Below are 16,769 nucleotides of genomic sequence, written 5' to 3' on the forward strand. Positions count from 1 at the left end.
ATGCTAAATGCCTGAATGTTTCCTACACAATAGGCTAATTATCCTGCTAATAGTGTGCTTAATGTCAGGGGGTTCAGCTTATATACCAGTTTACAGTAACAGAATGCCTGCAAGAGTAAATGGTTCATAGGTAGCTCTAAAATCCCAGTCAACGCAAATTTTGGTGTAAATTGTATGGTTTAATGTTTATCAAAGATTATATCTGCATTAAAATGTAAATACAACATAAACCTGAAATGACAGAAGTACAGACTGTGGCTTTTATGTCTAACTGCCATATTGATTATGGTATTTGGTGTGAGTAGTTTCTGAACTCCATGCCTGCAATCAGGAAAGTTACCATAATATTTGAATTTATTCTGGGTCAGTTATTCATAAGTTTTAGAGCCAGTTCACAAAAACAGCAGCTGAATATTTTTTTTAGTATTCACCAAACAACTGACAGTGGATTGACCAACGGGGGTAACTAGAAACCACTGGGCCCCTTCCCAAAAAATATAAAAAAGGCACTTGACGCATGAAAGGCCACTTATTTTGCCATTCGTAAGCAGAGTAAAATAATTTTATCAGTCCTACCACCAGGGGAGCACAACTCGTAACTTCAATAGCTGCCCGCATGTTATCCAGGTAATGCACCCGTTGCTATGGCGCCATGAATTACCATAGAAACGCGCATGTGCTGATAGAGGGCAGCGCTTCCTTAGCTTTAGGACTGATAAAATTGCCATGTGCTGCCTGCGCACGGCCCATAGTATCAGGCCTAGTTCAGTAAGTTGTCGTACAAAATATTTCTGCATGTCAACTCACTGCCCATAAAATTCTTTCGGCCTGTTCACAGTAATGCGTTGTAACTGATCGTGTTATTCTAACTCCCTGCAGGCAGGCTTTGTATTAACGTCTTTGTCTAGTCTCCACTGCAGTTCACAGACATTGTAACGCTTGCGTTATGCAACTGATCATTGTGAATCCAGCCTCAATCAAAATGCCATTTGTGACAAAATAAAATGTTGTACTATTTTCCACAAATAACATAATAAGGCAGTGCCAAATACCATCATGAAAAAACATGTACAACCAAAAAACACAATGGCCTCAATTCACTAAGAGCAGTTTGGTAAAATAATTTAGGTAGGTAAAATATCGTATGCCCTGCTCAGTAAGTCTTACCAGCTGTGGAGCTGGTGAGGTAGAAAGCTGTGGGTCTTCCCATAAGTTGTGTGCAAGGTTTTTTCTGTGCATTGCATCCCTTTTGATGTGCATGCAGGCACAAGTGAGTTATTCTGTGTATCAGGATACAGATACGTTTCTACAGTAGCAAGAAAAAGTATGTGAACCCTTTGGAATGATATGGATTTCTGCACAAATTGTTTGCTGAGAGCTCTTTTGTGCGAGGCATCATTCACATCAGGCAAAGCTTCTTGGGAAAAGCAAACCCAAAACTGGGGTGTGTTTTTTTATAGAGCAGGGCAGCTGTAACCGACACCTCCAATCTCATCCAATTGGTTGGACTCCAGTTGGCTGTCACCTCACTCCAAATAGTTCTTGGAGATGTCATTAGTCTAGGGGATCACATACTTTTTCCACCTGCGCTGTGAATGTTTACATGGTGTGTTCAATAAAAACATGGAAACATTTAATTATTTGTGTAGTATTAGTTTAAGCAGACTGTGATTGTCTATTGTTGTGCCTTAGATGAAGATCAGATCACATTGTATGACCAATTTGTGCAGAAATCCATATAATTCCAAAGGGTTCACATACTTTTTCTTGCTACTGTAAGGGCCCTTTCACACCAGAGGGATTTTTCGGCGTTTTAACGCCACGGCCGAAGTTGGCGTTTTGCTAGGTAAAAGAAAGTCCATAGACTTTCATTTTACCTTTCACATCTAACTTGGCGTTTTGGAGCGTTGCGTTTCAACGCTCCCAGGAGCTTTTTCAGGGCTGTTTACAGCCGAAGTTGGCTGTTGGCGTTTTAATGATAGTCAATGGAAAACGCCAACTTCAGCGTTTTCAAAGCGTTTTACAGCCATCTTGTTCACTTATTTTTATAGAAGAAAAAAAAAAAAGGACGTTTTCATATGGGCTGTAAAACTCTTTCAAAACGCTTTGAAAACGCTTTGAAAACGCTATGTATTGGCGTTAAGCAAAAGGCTGACTTTCAGCCTTTTCTACCGCAGCCTCTAGTGTGAAAGAGCCCTAAAGGAATACAGAAAAGCCTTTTTTAAATGTCTCCTTCTCCTGCCCTGTCTTTCTGAAGTCTTGCTTTCCAGAGTATCGGATCAAATGGGGCAAAAAGCAGGGCTGTGTGGCTCTTCCTATTGGTTGTCTGGCTCTCCCTATTGGCCATCTGCTACATCTGTCAATGCTACCGTATGGAAGTTGTAAGTTACCAGCTGGTCAGATCTAGTGATAAATACTGAATTTTACCAAATGCTTTAATCTTTTTGAATTGCAATTTCTTGACATCTCTTGCGGTATTTACCACAAAAGTCGGTAATTCACCTCACTAGTCGGTCATTTTACTTAGTTTAGTGAATTGGCATTTGGCAAGATTACTAAATGCTAATTTTTTTCCAGTTGACATAACGAGGCAGCATGCACTCCCAAACATCATGCAGCAGCACATGCCCCTCAAATGACAAAATTGCAGTATGTACATCATCTTTCTAAATAACATAATGCAGAAGCATTTACCTTCCAAATAACAAGTGTCAGCATTCACCCCCACATAACCACAAGCAGCAGCATGTAACCATAAATAATTTAATCAAATGTGCATGTCCTAAAAAAACAAAAACAAAACAAAACAGGCAAGCATATTCCCCATTAATGGCCCACTCTATATGCGTAGTTGGCAGCTGAACATTTATTTTCTCCCACCTTCCTGCTCACAACACTAGTCCCAAACACAGCCTTTAGCCCCCTGCCCCTCTTCAGTTCTCCACTGAGTGTATCACATGACTACAACGACATCGAGAGGCAAAAGCAGTGGAGTCCTGAGGCAAGTACGGGGAAGCTGTTAGCAGACATGGGAAGGAGGTTCTCGTCCGTACTACACATTCCACTGAAAACCCTGCATATTTGGGAGGAGGTGGTGGAAAATATGACAAGTGGCTGCATTTGCATGAGTTCCTGTGTATCCTTAGCCCCATATGGTTGTGGGAGATACCGTTAGGGCCCTTTCACACTGTGCAGGTTGCATTGTGATACCATTAAAATGCAACCATGTCAAAAACTTGCACTAAGTATTAAACCTGCAGTATGACTTTACATTAAAGCATACACTTCAAATTAAAATATGCTTCTCTGCCACTGTAAACATTTGCGTTACTGGGTTGGAACCCGCCACACCACATCAATGTGAATGTCCCATAGGAATATCATTGCATCACACTGCGTTGATAATGTCTATTGTAATGCAACACAACAGACACAGTGAGATAGGGCCCTTACTCTCCTGCAAAATACATACTCTACATGTCAAAATGTGAATTGCTGCTTTAACCACTTATAGAATTTATGACGGTATATCTACGCCCTGCGGAAGGACTGTTCCCATTCCAGGGGAGTAGATATACGCACTTTGCCGCATCGCCGTTGTGCGCACATTTTCGTCCCCACCCATTAGTAGACAGATCAATGAATGGGAACACAGTTCCCATTCACCAATCTAAGTGCCTATGATCAATCATCACCGTCATCAATGAGATGTTGTGGTCATTGATCAAACAAAAGTAAAATATAAATGCGTTACTTTCTCTGTGTACTGTTCAGTGCACAGGAGGAATAAACTAGGAGGGACATCTAGTGGCCAAATAGTAAATTACACCCCAACACATTACATAAAAATACAAAAATCTCCCATTAAAATTAACCCCTTACCTTCCCCATTCCCCTTTACTTCCCAAAATAAAACATTTGTATTAAAAAAAATTACAGGGTTACCTTAGGGACTCTTAGGGAACTTTTTTAATATGTATGTCATGAGGGAATATTAATATTATTTTTGCAAGTAAAGGCTTGTAATTTGTGACAGACGCAAAACAAAAAAAAATACACTGTTATTTCCAAATAACATATTGTTGCCATGCATTGTACTAGTAGGGACATAATTTAAACGTTGTAATAACCGAGACAAATGGCCAAATAAAATGCGTGGGTTTTATCCACAGTAGCACGTTTTATTTTAAAACTATAATGGCCGAAAACTGAGAAATAATGAATTTTTTTCCATTGTTTTCTTATTATTCACAGTAAAATGCATTTAGAATAAAATAATTCTTAGCAAAGTGTACCACCCAAAGAAAGCCAAATTGGTGGGGAAAAATAAGATATAGATCATTTCTGTGTGATAATTAGTGATAAAGTTATTTGCCGAATGAAAGGGAAGAGCGCTGAAATGTGAAAATTGCTCTGGTCCATAAGGGGAAAAACCCCTTAGTAGTGAACTGGAAATGAAGCCTGAGAGGAATATATGAATAAGAAGGCTGTATCTTCATTCCCTTATAAAGATATAACGAGGGGCCTCTCTGTGAGATTGGTCTTGCCACTGGCAATTTGTGAATCCAACAATCGTGATTAGTGAAACCAACAATCTTGTTTTTTGAGTTGTTGTGCTGTGGCTATCTATGAGGTGAGTCAAGGTCTCTTTAAAGAGAGCCCGAGGTGGGCTCATAAAATTAAAAAAAAAAGTAGGCTACCTGATCCGGGGGGCTGCACAGATCAGGTAGCTGTCAAAAACGCTGTGCCCCACATTCACTTTTGTGACCTCTGGGTCACGACGCTGGAATGAGAGACAGTTTCTCATTAACAGCGTGCAGGAAGGCGGGGGAGCGGCCAGGGAGAGAAAGATGCCTAATGGCAGCTCTGGAAACCCTGTAGTTATGCCCCTGGAAGGCGTTTTGAACAGGGAATCCCTCTTGCGTGTTTACCTCTGAGATGGTGACAAACAATGTTGCCAATTTCAGGGGGCTATAGCGCAGCGTTGGGGGAGCAGAAAACAGCGGTGGGGGGACACAGAGGCATGTCATGAGGCAGAGAACATGCCTCTGTGTCCTATCTGCCCCCCACGAACCACTTTGGATTCTCTTTAAAGCCTCTTACAGACTAGACTGGACTGCGCACTCTTGTTGGATAGTTCAGCATCCTGTCTGCTGCCCACGAACACCATTCAGGTGCAATTAAAATGCAGTGTTTGTAACACCACGTGTCAGCACTTCAGACACAGTGGTGTTACTATGCAGCAGAGAACTGAAACATATCCCGTCGGAGCACATCTGTGCTCAGATGTGACTCCATGGGGGGTTGCCTGTCATCCGCTGGTATTGGGCACTAATAAGCGCCCGGCTGGTGCACAAGAGCAGCTGACAGGCAGTGAATTCACCACCTTTAGCTGATAATATGAAAGAGGCCCAAGTTTTAAACTGTGTCTCTGCTCAGTCTCTTGACCTCCTGATATGTGCATTGAGGAAGAAAGGGTTGTTTGACCTCTGTACTCGACAGAGGGAGCGATCTTGGCAATACCGATGTAAAGTATAGACACAGTATGTTATTTGGTGCTGCTCCTTTAAAAGCCACTCTGGGTGGTGAAGATATCTGTAAAGGACAAGGGGGGAAAAGGAGGGGGAGAGCGCACTCAATAGACAATTTGAGAAAACTGGTTAGCTAACCGTGGAATAATCTCACCTGAGATTCATGCCGATTAGCCCATATGGGTTGGTCGGCTGAAGAGCTTTTGTCCCACTCAGAACCAGGGACCAGGTCTTTCCAGCGATCCTATTTGCAGTAGGGGAAGTGTTTGCATTTTTTGCATGATTAGGATCAAAACGTACTGGTGTAAAATAGCTGCTGCGATTGCTATGGTGCTAAGGTATACTTTGCATTTGGAAAATTGCATCTGATCCATTTATCGGATCAGAACACAGTTGGTGTAAAATAATCCACTACGTGCAATTCCGATTTTTGATGCGATTAAAAAAATTCTCCAAAATGTATTTTGCAGGTGGTAGATTTCGGTGAAAACAAAGTGCTCCCTATTGTATTAACGTCACAAAGGCTTTATTCGTAGTAGTACAAGATATACTCACAAGATTAAAATCAAATAATCGCATATAGAGAAGAGTGGCCCGATACAGCACCTATGCGTCTCTCTAGATCTCCGCCTGTGGCCAGCAGCGCGGTGTCTGATGTCCAGAACTCGTAGCTCACAGGAAGGTGGGCACATCTCTACTCAGAACCTGCCTCCAGCATCATTATGCGTTTCAGCACTCCGCACCTTCCACATATGTAACGAAGACGCGAAGCGCCAAAATGCGTAATAATGCTGGAGGCACGTTCTGAGTAGGACCACCAACCCTCCTGCAAGCTACCAGTCCTAGACATCGGACACCACGCTGCTGGCCTCAGGGGGAGATCTAGAGAGATGCGTGGGTGCTGTTTCGGGCTACTCTTCTCTATACGCGATCATTTCATTTTAATCCTGTGAGTATATCTTATAGTACTATGAATAGAGCATTTTTGAAGTTAATACACTATGGAGCGCTCTATCTTCACCTAGATCTACTACACTCCAAAATATCAAGAGTGGCACCGTGTGTTTAACACCTGACTGATTCTCCTGGAGCGTGCTAATACTTGTGGGAGCGCAATATACTTTGCACTTGGAATTTCCTTTATTTTGCAGGTGCCATGGTCTTAAAAAGCTGGTTTAGCGGTTTGTCACTACCCACATTACAGTGCCCATGATAACGCCTCCTTATTCTAGTACTTTTTATTAATTGTGCTTATTATTATCCTGAATGTAATGCTTCGTTTTACAGTACCCCCTATTATAGTGTGCTCTCTATCATACTTCCCCCAACCCCCACGGTGGGGTATAAATGCGAAGGAACCCCTGCAAAGTACTCAAGGAACCCTGGGGTTACAGGAAACGCTGGTTGAGAAAGCCTGGCCTATATAATTGTGTGAGCATGCTCACATCTCTGCAAGGTAACAAACCACATTTTCTACAGTGTGTTTCTGGATAATGTATGTGATAACTAACATTTGACATAGCAATTCTTCATACTATGAAAAATATAACGTGCAGAGTGCGCATTGCATTATGCCCATGTTATATTGGTGGGGCCGAGTTCCGGCAGTCAGGGGAAGCAGTGCTCTTGCATGCTGCACATAGAGCTTAGCTGGTGATGGATATGCTCCAGTTCTGACCGAGGGCTCTTTCACACTAGGAGCTGATCTGTCCGTTTTGCTCTTTCACACTAGGAGCTGATCTGTCCTTTTTGACGTAACGCACCTTGGATGCGATAAGGGGGGTCACATGAAAGTCTATTTACTTTCATGTTACCTTTCACATTAGACAAATTCATAAAACTTTTCCGCCAGTTTACCGCTCAAAACAGCTGACTTTCCCGACCATTTAGCAAAGTGGGCATTCATAAAGGCTGTTTCCGCATGAAACTCTGACATTCCCTGACATTCCTTAGCAGTGCGGGAAATTACTGCCTTGTGCAAGATTATCACAACCCATGTCACTGAAGGTTAATTCATAAAGATTAGAGCAGGCAGAATGTGAGAGGAGAAATCCTGCTGTTTAGATAAGGCGATAAGCCAGCTATAACAGGCAAGCTAATGGAGAGACTGACCTCCCAGGCAGCTGCAGTGAGAGGAGAGCAGACAAGGCATCCCGGAATACCAAGGCTGTGTTTTTTTAACCCCTTGGGTACCTGTTTTCAAATAAATTTCACATCAGAAAGCCTGCATGTGTAACATTTCTGGAACTTCTTCTAAGCTGCAGCAATTAAATAGATTGTTTAGGAAGACTAATAGACAAATTCAGCACTGATTCAGGAGGAGAGGCAGAAAAATGCACATGTAAAGGGATGCTGGGGAGGCTCCTTTATACTAACGCTGTCTCTGCAGGAGAAAATGTATCAACTCAGCCAGCAAATGTAACAACTCAGCCAGCAAATGTAACAACTCAGCAGCACCACCAGTTTAGGGCCCGTTCAGATCACAAATGCGGATGGCCATGGGTGCGGAACGCATGCGGAAACGCAACGCGTACGAACGTACGCCATCCGCGTTTGTGTGCGTTGCGTGGCTGATCCCATCACTGAAAAGTGAATGGGACAGCCATGCGTTTTAGCAAAATCTGCGTGCAGCATGCGTTCCCGGACCGCACAGGTCCGGAACGCATGCAGTGTGAACATCAGACATTGCACTCTATGCAATGTCTGATGTCGTGCGTGTTGGCCACCTGCACGCGTTTCCAAAACGCGGCTGGAAACGCGTGCAGTGTGAACGGGCCCTTAGTGCGGGAATTCCCCGACCTATTATCGCAAGTGTAAACATTTTTATGAATTAGCACACAAAAGTGTAAAATACCGATGCAGTGTTTTCACTCCAAGATTTTTTTTACCGCAAATGTTTTATGAATAGAGCCCAAAGTGTTCCAGAGCATTACGTTGTAATGTACCTGGGAGCTTTATATGGTCCAGCCGTGGCGTTTCCACATCAGGTAAATTAGAGCTAGCGTCAGCATCACGCCTCAACTTCCAGACGTCACCCCATAGGTCATAACGCATGTAGGAAATCGGGTTGCGCATGCGTTATGTAATGTAAAAGTGGCCTGAAAATATGCTGGCCCAGCTGCAGCATCTGGTTGTGGCAAGTCACGTTTTACTTCCTTTCCACCTGGTTCCAGGCCACAATAAAGCCCAGCATATATTGCTCAGACTACTCAAGCACATTGGGCATGATTCACAAAGCTTTTTCACCCGTTTTCATCTTATCTATGTTACTTTTTAAGCTCCTGAGCGTTACGCCGCTCAGGAGGTTTTGCCAATTTGTGCCCCCCAGAGATCCAATGGCTGAAACCCCTATAGCTAGCACTAGGCTAGCTAGTATAAATGCCCAGCACCCCCCGATCTCCATTGACCCCAAACAGGCAGGGATGTTTGTTTATACTTCATTTTGTGAATACAGATTCTCTTTAATACATTACTGCCCCCCCCCCCCCTCCCCCAGCGATCGGCGCAGCCTCACCCGCACAGCTCCCGTCTATGGGGAGGATGGCACATGACGTCGCCGACGTCATGCGCAAACCCGACCCTCCCCATAGAGACCGAAGCTGTGCAGGGAGGCTGCGCGATCGCTGGATCCAGGGGGGGGGTAATGTATTAACGGGGGGGATCGGCGGCAATCGGGGGGGTCTACTTGTACTAGCTAGCCTAGTGCTAGCTAAAGGGGTTTCAGCCGTTGGATCACATTAATTTAATATGGGGGACTCCTGGGGCCAGGAAGCGGTATGCCCAATACAGTGTCAGGCATACCGCTAAGGAGGTTAGTTCCCAAAGACCAAAATTATTATATAATTAAGGTAAGAAAAGTAATATTGAAATGAATTTAATTAGGAACAACTTACTTTGAGTGATTGTTTTGCTTGTAAATGTGCTGAAAGGTTATTTTTATCAATTAGGTGATAAAAAAAGTCATGTTTGAGAAGTTTTGTGAATAGAGCCCTTTGTGGGCACAGCCGTTCAGCCTGTCACCTTCCATGATTGAGTCCTCGGCTAAATGTGTTGGGAATTAACAGACTTTTCCAGTAGAAAAAGGAAGCAATGGCAGCAGGGCCAGGACCAGGTTTTTCAGCACTAGAGGCAGAGATTCCAATTTATTTTTTCTGGAAAATAATTTTGCATCTAATGGAAACAGGCACATCGGAATTCATTGTTATGCAAATTTCTGTGCTAAAAAATTATGCACAAATTAGGTAGGAACAGACCCCCAAGGTAGTCCCCTCTTCAGTATAGGTAGCAGATATGACCCCAGTATTGGGTAGCCCCTTTTTCACAGTTTGCATAGCCAGATGAGCCCCATTAGGTCCCCCCCCCCCCCCCAGTATAGGTAGCCAGATAAGCCTTCAGTATTAGGTAGCCCCTCTTCCATAGTCTACATAACCAGATGAGCCCCATTAGGTAGCCCCTCACCTCCCCAGTATAGGTAGACAGATGAGCCTCCAGTATTAGTTAGCCTCCCCTCCTCAGCATACATAGCAAATATGACCCCAGAATTATGTAGCCCGTCCTCCACAATTTATATAGCCAAATGTGCCCCCAGTATTGAGTAGCCTATCTTCCATAGTTTAGATGGCCAGATGAGCCCCATTAGGTAGCCCCTACCTCACCAGGATAGTTAGCCTCCACCTCACCAGGATAGTTAGCCTGATGTTCCCCCAGTAGTAGGTAGCCCCTCTTCCATAGTTTAGATGGCCAGATAATCCCCATTTAGCACCCCCCCCCCCAGTATATGTAGCCATATGAGCCCCCACTATTAGGTATACCCCTCCTCAGTATAGATTGCCATATTACCCGTCTCCTCTCTATGACGCCCTGTGGCAGGGCACGTAATGAGAACCCTACTAGAGGCAAGTGCAACACACTGAAGAGTGCAACACAGCATGCTCCGCTCTGAGTACTCTGCATATTATGGCAATGAAAGGGAGGGGTGCTCGGGGAAATGCAGGCGCCTTCCAAGGCTCTGCCCTGAGCAAGTTTCCCTATGAGGCGTTTCAGTGGGTCACCTCAACCATACTAGCGCCAATTTGCCTTACATAAAAATGTTTAAAGGACTTCTGAGACGACGAAAAATATCTATGTTTATTCACCTGGGGCTTCTTCCAGCCCCTAGAAGCTGTTTGTCCCTCGCCCCAGTGTCCCGCTGGCCTTTTGTAATGATCGGGGACCCACTGGCGGGTCGGCACTTTTACGTCTATCATCTGGCACATACTGCACCTGTGCACTACGCGTTTCACTAGCCCAGTCGTGACTGCACACAATGCTCAGGACTGGCCGATGAAGACAGATAACACTGGATACAGTAGTGAGGCTCCTCCAGTGTCATCCCCATCCCTGTACACCAGCACAGCATACAGTAATGTGGATCCTCCTGTGTCATCCCCATCCCTGTACACACAACATAGCATACAGAAGAGTAGCTCCTTCTGTGTTATCCCTATCCCTGTACACACAGCACAGCACACAGTAGATGCTCCTCCTGTGTCATCCCCATCCCTGTACACCAAGCACAGTGTAAAGTAGAGAGGCGCCTCCTGTTTCAGCCACATCCCTGTACACCCAGCACAGCATACAGTAGTGAAGCTCCTCCTGAGTCATCCCCATCCCTGTACACCCAGCACAGCATACAGTAGTGTGGCTCCTCCTGTGTCATCCTCATCCCTGTACACACAACACAGCATACAGTAGTGAGGCCCCTCCTGTGTCATCCCCATCCCTGTCCACCGAGCACAGCATACAGTGGAGAGGCTCCTCCTGTGTCAACCCCATCCCTGTACACCCAGCACAGCATACAGTAGAGAGAGGCTCCTCCTGTGTCATCCCCATCCCTGTACACCCAGTACAGCATACAGTAGAGAGAGGCTCCTCCTGTGTCATCCCCATCCCTGTACACACAGCACAGCATACAGTAGTGAGGCACCTCCTGTGTAATCTTCATCCATGTACTCACAACACAGCACACAGTAGTGGGGCTTATCCTGTGTCATCCCCATCCCTGTACACCCAGCACATAGTAGAGAGGTTTCCCCTGTGCCATCCCCATCCCCGAACTGCATACGGTAGAGAGGCTCCTCCTGTGTCATCCCCATCCCTGTACACAGCGCAGCATACAGTAGTGAGGCTCCTCCGGTGTCATCCCCATCCCTGTACACGCAGCACAGCATACAGTAGTGTGGCTCCTCCTGTGTCATCCCCATCCCTGTACACATAGCACAGCATACAGTAGTGAGGCGCCTATGGTGTCATCTCCATCCCTGTACACCCAGCAGAGCATACAGTAATGAGGCTCCTCCTGTGTCATCCCCATCCCTGTACACATAGCACAGCATACAGTAGTGAGGCGCCTATGGTGTCATCTCCATCCCTGTACACCCAGCAGAGCATACAGTAATGAGGCTCCTTCTGTTTCATCCCCATCCCTGTACACCCAGCTCAGCATACAGTAGTGAGGCTCCTCCTATGTCATCCCCATCCCTGTACACACAACACACATTAGTGAGGCTCCTCCTGAGTCATCCCAGTCCCTGTACAGCATACAGTAGAGAGGATCCTCCTGTGTCATCACCATCCCTGTACACACAGCACACACAGTAGTGAGGCTCTTCCTGTGTCATCCCAGTCCCTGTACAGCATACAGTAGAGACTCCTCCTGTGTCATCCCCATCCCTGTACACACAGCGCAGCCCACAGTAGTGAGGCTCTTCCTGTGTCATCCCAGTCCCTTTACAGCATACAGTAGAGAGGCTCCTCCTGTGTCATCCCCATCCCTGTACAGCGTAGAGACTCCTCCTGTGTCATCCCCATCCCTGTACACACAGCGCAGCACACAGTAGTGTCATCCCAGTCCCTGTACAGCATACAGTAGAGAGGCTCCTCCTGTGTCATCCCCATCCCTGTACACACAGCGCAGCACACAGTAGTGTCATCCCAGTCCCTGTACAGCATACAGTAGAGAGGCTCCTCCTGTGTCATCCCCATCCCTGTACAGCGTAGAGACTCCTCCTGTGTCATCCCCATCCCTGTACACACAGCGCAGCACACAGTAGTGTCATCCCAGTCCCTGTACAGCATACAGTAGAGAGGCTCCTCCTGTGTCATCCCCATCCCTGTACAGCATACAGTAGAGACTCCTCCTGTGTCATCCCCATCCCTGTACAGCGTAGAGACTCCTCCTGTGTCATCCCCATCCCTGTACACACAGCGCAGCACACAGTAGTGTCATCCCAGTCCCTGTACAGCATACAGTAGAGAGGCTCCTCCTGTGTCATCCCCATCCCTGTACAGCATACAGTAGAGACTCCTCCTGTGTCATCCCCATCCCTGTACAGCGTAGAGACTCCTCCTGTGTCATCCCCATCCCTGTACACACAGCGCAGCACACAGTAGTGTCATCCCAGTCCCTGTACAGCATACAGTAGAGAGGCTCCTCCTGTGTCATCCCCATCCCTGTACAGCATACAGTAGAGACTCCTCCTGTGTCATCCCCATCCCTGTACAGCATAGAGACTCCTCCTGTGTCATCCCCATCCCTGTACACATAGCACAGCATACAGTAGTGAGGCACCTATGGTGTCATCTCCATCCCTGTACACCCAGCAGAGCATACAGTAATGAGGCTCCTTCTGTTTCATCCCCATCCCTGTACACCCAGCACAGCATACAGTAGAGGCTCCTCCTGTGTCACCCCACCCCTGTACACCCAGCACAGCATACAGTAGTGAGGCTCCTCCTATGTCATCCCCATCCCTGTACACACAACACACATTAGTAAGGCTCCTCCTGAGTCATCCCAGTCCCTGTACAGCATACAGTAGAGAGGATCCTCCTGTGTCATCACCATCCCTGTACACACAGCACACACAGTAGTGAGGCTCTTCCTGTGTCATCCCAGTCCCTGTACAGCATACAGTAGAGACTCCTCCTGTGTCATCCCCATCCCTGTACACACAGCGCAGCCCACAGTAGTGAGGCTCTTCCTGTGTCATCCCAGTCCCTTTACAGCATACAGTAGAGAGGCTCCTCCTGTGTCATCCCCATCCCTGTACAGCGTAGAGACTCCTCCTGTGTCATCCCCATCCCTGTACACACAGCGCAGCACACAGTAGTGTCATCCCAGTCCCTGTACAGCATACAGTAGAGAGGCTCCTCCTGTGTCATCCCCATCCCTGTACACACAGCGCAGCACACAGTAGTGTCATCCCAGTCCCTGTACAGCATACAGTAGAGAGGCTCCTCCTGTGTCATCCCCATCCCTGTACAGCGTAGAGACTCCTCCTGTGTCATCCCCATCCCTGTACACACAGCGCAGCACACAGTAGTGTCATCCCAGTCCCTGTACAGCATACAGTAGAGAGGCTCCTCCTGTGTCATCCCCATCCCTGTACAGCGTAGAGACTCCTCCTGTGTCATCCCCATCCCTGTACACACAGCGCAGCACACAGTAGTGTCATCCCAGTCCCTGTACAGCATACAGTAGAGAGGCTCCTCCTGTGTCATCCCCATCCCTGTACACACAGCGCAGCACACAGTAGTGTCATCCCAGTCCCTGTACAGCATACAGTAGAGAGGCTCCTCCTGTGTCATCCCCATCCCTGTACAGCGTAGAGACTCCTCCTGTGTCATCCCCATCCCTGTACACACAGCGCAGCACACAGTAGTGTCATCCCAGTCCCTGTACAGCATACAGTAGAGAGGCTCCTCCTGTGTCATCCCCATCCCTGTACAGCGTAGAGACTCCTCCTGTGTCATCCCCATCCCTGTACACACAGCGCAGCACACAGTAGTGTCATCCCAGTCCCTGTACAGCATACAGTAGAGAGGCTCCTCCTGTGTCATCCCCATCCCTGTACAGCATACAGTAGAGACTCCTCCTGTGTCATCCCCATCCCTGTACAGCATAGAGACTCCTCCTGTGTCATCCCCATCCCTGTACACACAGCGCAGCACACAGTAGTGTCATCCCAGTCCCTGTACAGCATACAGTAGAGAGGCTCCTCCTGTGTCATCCCCATCCCTGTACAGCATACAGTAGAGACTCCTCCTGTGTCATCCCCATCCCTGTACAGCGTAGAGACTCCTCCTGTGTCATCCCCATCCCTGTACACACAGCGCAGCACACAGTAGTGTCATCCCAGTCCCTGTACAGCATACAGTAGAGAGGCTCCTCCTGTGTCATCCCCATCCCTGTACAGCATACAGTAGAGACTCCTCCTGTGTCATCCCCATCCCTGTACACACAGCGCAGCACACAGTAGTGTCATCCCAGTCCCTGTACAGCATACAGTAGAGAGGCTCCTCCTGTGTCATCCCCATCCCTGTACAGTATACTAGAGAAGCCACAGCCCGCCCCCTCCTGCCCAGGCCTGACATCACTTCCATCCCTCCCCGCTCAGTTCTGTCTCTCCAGCCGGGACGGACAGCCGTGATGGAGCCAGAGTGTGATAACGGCAGCTCAGCAGCGCTCCTCTCCGCCTCCCCGGGCTACATGACAGCCGAGCACAGCTCCCTGCTCTCCGCCCTGCCGCTCTCCCCTGACGCGCTGCGATTTGACGAGGACGACGACCTGGAGGTGTTCAGCAAGGTACAGCGAGGGGCGGGGCTCTGACTAGTGACTACAGCAAACTTTCCCGACTCCTGTGTGGCAGCTGGAGGGGGGGTGCTGGCATTCCAGCTGTGCCAGGCGGCTCCGGGGCGCTGCTGCACGGGGTACCGCGGGCGTATGATGTATGCATGGTACGGGGACTCTCCTCTGGGCTGTGGAGAAGTCGAGTATGTGCAGCCTAGCGGGTAACAGCTATATTGGAACATTTTTTTTCTTTTTGAAAGTGATCAGAGAGACCTTTTCTAATGAATATCTAATTATATCGTAGGCAGTCACTCTGGGGAACGTTTATGGACAGTTTGGGTGACGGCTTTTCAAAGTGTCTTTGATTTACTCAACTCCTGCAATAGTGTTGTGTAGGCACTAGAGATAATAATTTTAACTTGTTTCCAGATTTAAAGGAATACTTCAAGTGGACCTGAACTCTTGCACAGGACAGAAGGGCAACATAGAGAAATGCACCCTGTATGTATTTAGGGAGTTTAGCCTGTCTTATTCATTTGTGTCTAATCACAAGTTGTAATTTGATCATCCCCTGTGTCACATGACTGCCTATGGCTGATGAGCAGATAAGCCCATTTGAAAGCACAGGCTGTAAACAATATGGGCTCTATTCATAAAAAATGTTTGGCGAAAAAACTCCTGGAGGGAAAATACCGCAGCGGTATTTTAGACTTCTGGGTGGTAATTCATAAAAATCTTGCCAGCTGCGATGCAAGAGCGGAGATCTCCCGCTGAAGGCTGGCGGTAAGCTGTCGGAAGGCATGCGGAAACACTTCAGCCGGCAGAGTCCCTCCGTGCACTGCTCTCTCTGGGAGGTCTGTCCCATTCACTTGTATGTAATCCGCAAAATCAGAGGAAGCGGTATTTCCCGTCCACATACCGCTTCCTCTAATCTTTATGAATGGCCATTTTGTTACTTTTTTCTAGATAAATCTAGAAAAACACTGGAGAAGGCGGAAATTTCTCGCTCTGCTGGGGGATTGTAGATTTTCATGCGGGAACAGCTTTTATGAATCCCCACTTGGATAAATGGCCGGGAAAGTCCGCTGTTTTGAGCGGAAAACTTGCGGGAAAGTTTTATGAATAGAGCCCAATGTCTGCTTCAATGAATCAGGAAGTAGAAACTCTGCAAATGTATTTTAGGATTTAACAAATACATGTTTTTTTTTTGTTTTTTTTTAAGTTATTATGCTGTTGTGTATCTTTTATAGCAGAGAGGCGTTCTGAGTTCAGGTCCACTTTAAGGCTAAAAATGATTTAAACGGAACTGGGGCTTTTTCCAGCCCCCTGGACTCGTCCTGTGCCCACTTTGTCCTCCTAGTTTCCTCCAGCCAGCAGCAGCAACCCCTGAAAAAGTTGGCAGCTACTGAGCATGTGCGACCCCAAGTTATGCGCATCTTGATCGCACTCCCACGGCCAGGAGCGTTCTGGGCATTAGCAATTTCTGCCTACTGCGCATGCACAGAATGCTCCCGGCCACAGGAGCGCAGCCAAGGTGTGCACGGCTCGAGGTCGCGCATGCGCAGTAGCCACCAACTGTCGGCGACCAGCCAGCTTTGTGGGGGTGGCCGCTGCTGGCCAGAGGCGAC

The 16,769-nt window shown here is 47.1% G+C and overlaps 1 protein-coding gene across 3 annotated transcripts in view; it reads left to right on the top strand.

Moving 5' to 3' along the window:
* Positions 1 to 14,932: 14,932 nt before the first annotated feature.
* The window catches only part of SNX7 (sorting nexin 7), a 167,071-nt gene continuing 165,234 nt past the window's right edge, over positions 14,933 to 16,769 (top strand). The window contains exon 1 of one of the 3 annotated variants that reach the window (XM_068239763.1): positions 14,933 to 15,156. In XM_068239763.1, the coding sequence (XP_068095864.1) occupies positions 15,001 to 15,156 (156 nt within the window). In that variant the 5' untranslated portion in view covers positions 14,933 to 15,000. Of the gene's footprint in view, positions 15,157 to 15,222; positions 15,363 to 16,769 lie in introns of those variants that run through there. The other 2 variants (XM_068239764.1, XM_068239765.1) reach the window with 2 other exon arrangements.

The sequence above is a fragment of the Hyperolius riggenbachi genome, chromosome 6, assembly GCF_040937935.1.
Source record: "Hyperolius riggenbachi isolate aHypRig1 chromosome 6, aHypRig1.pri, whole genome shotgun sequence".
Lineage (NCBI taxonomy): Eukaryota > Metazoa > Chordata > Amphibia > Anura > Hyperoliidae > Hyperolius > Hyperolius riggenbachi.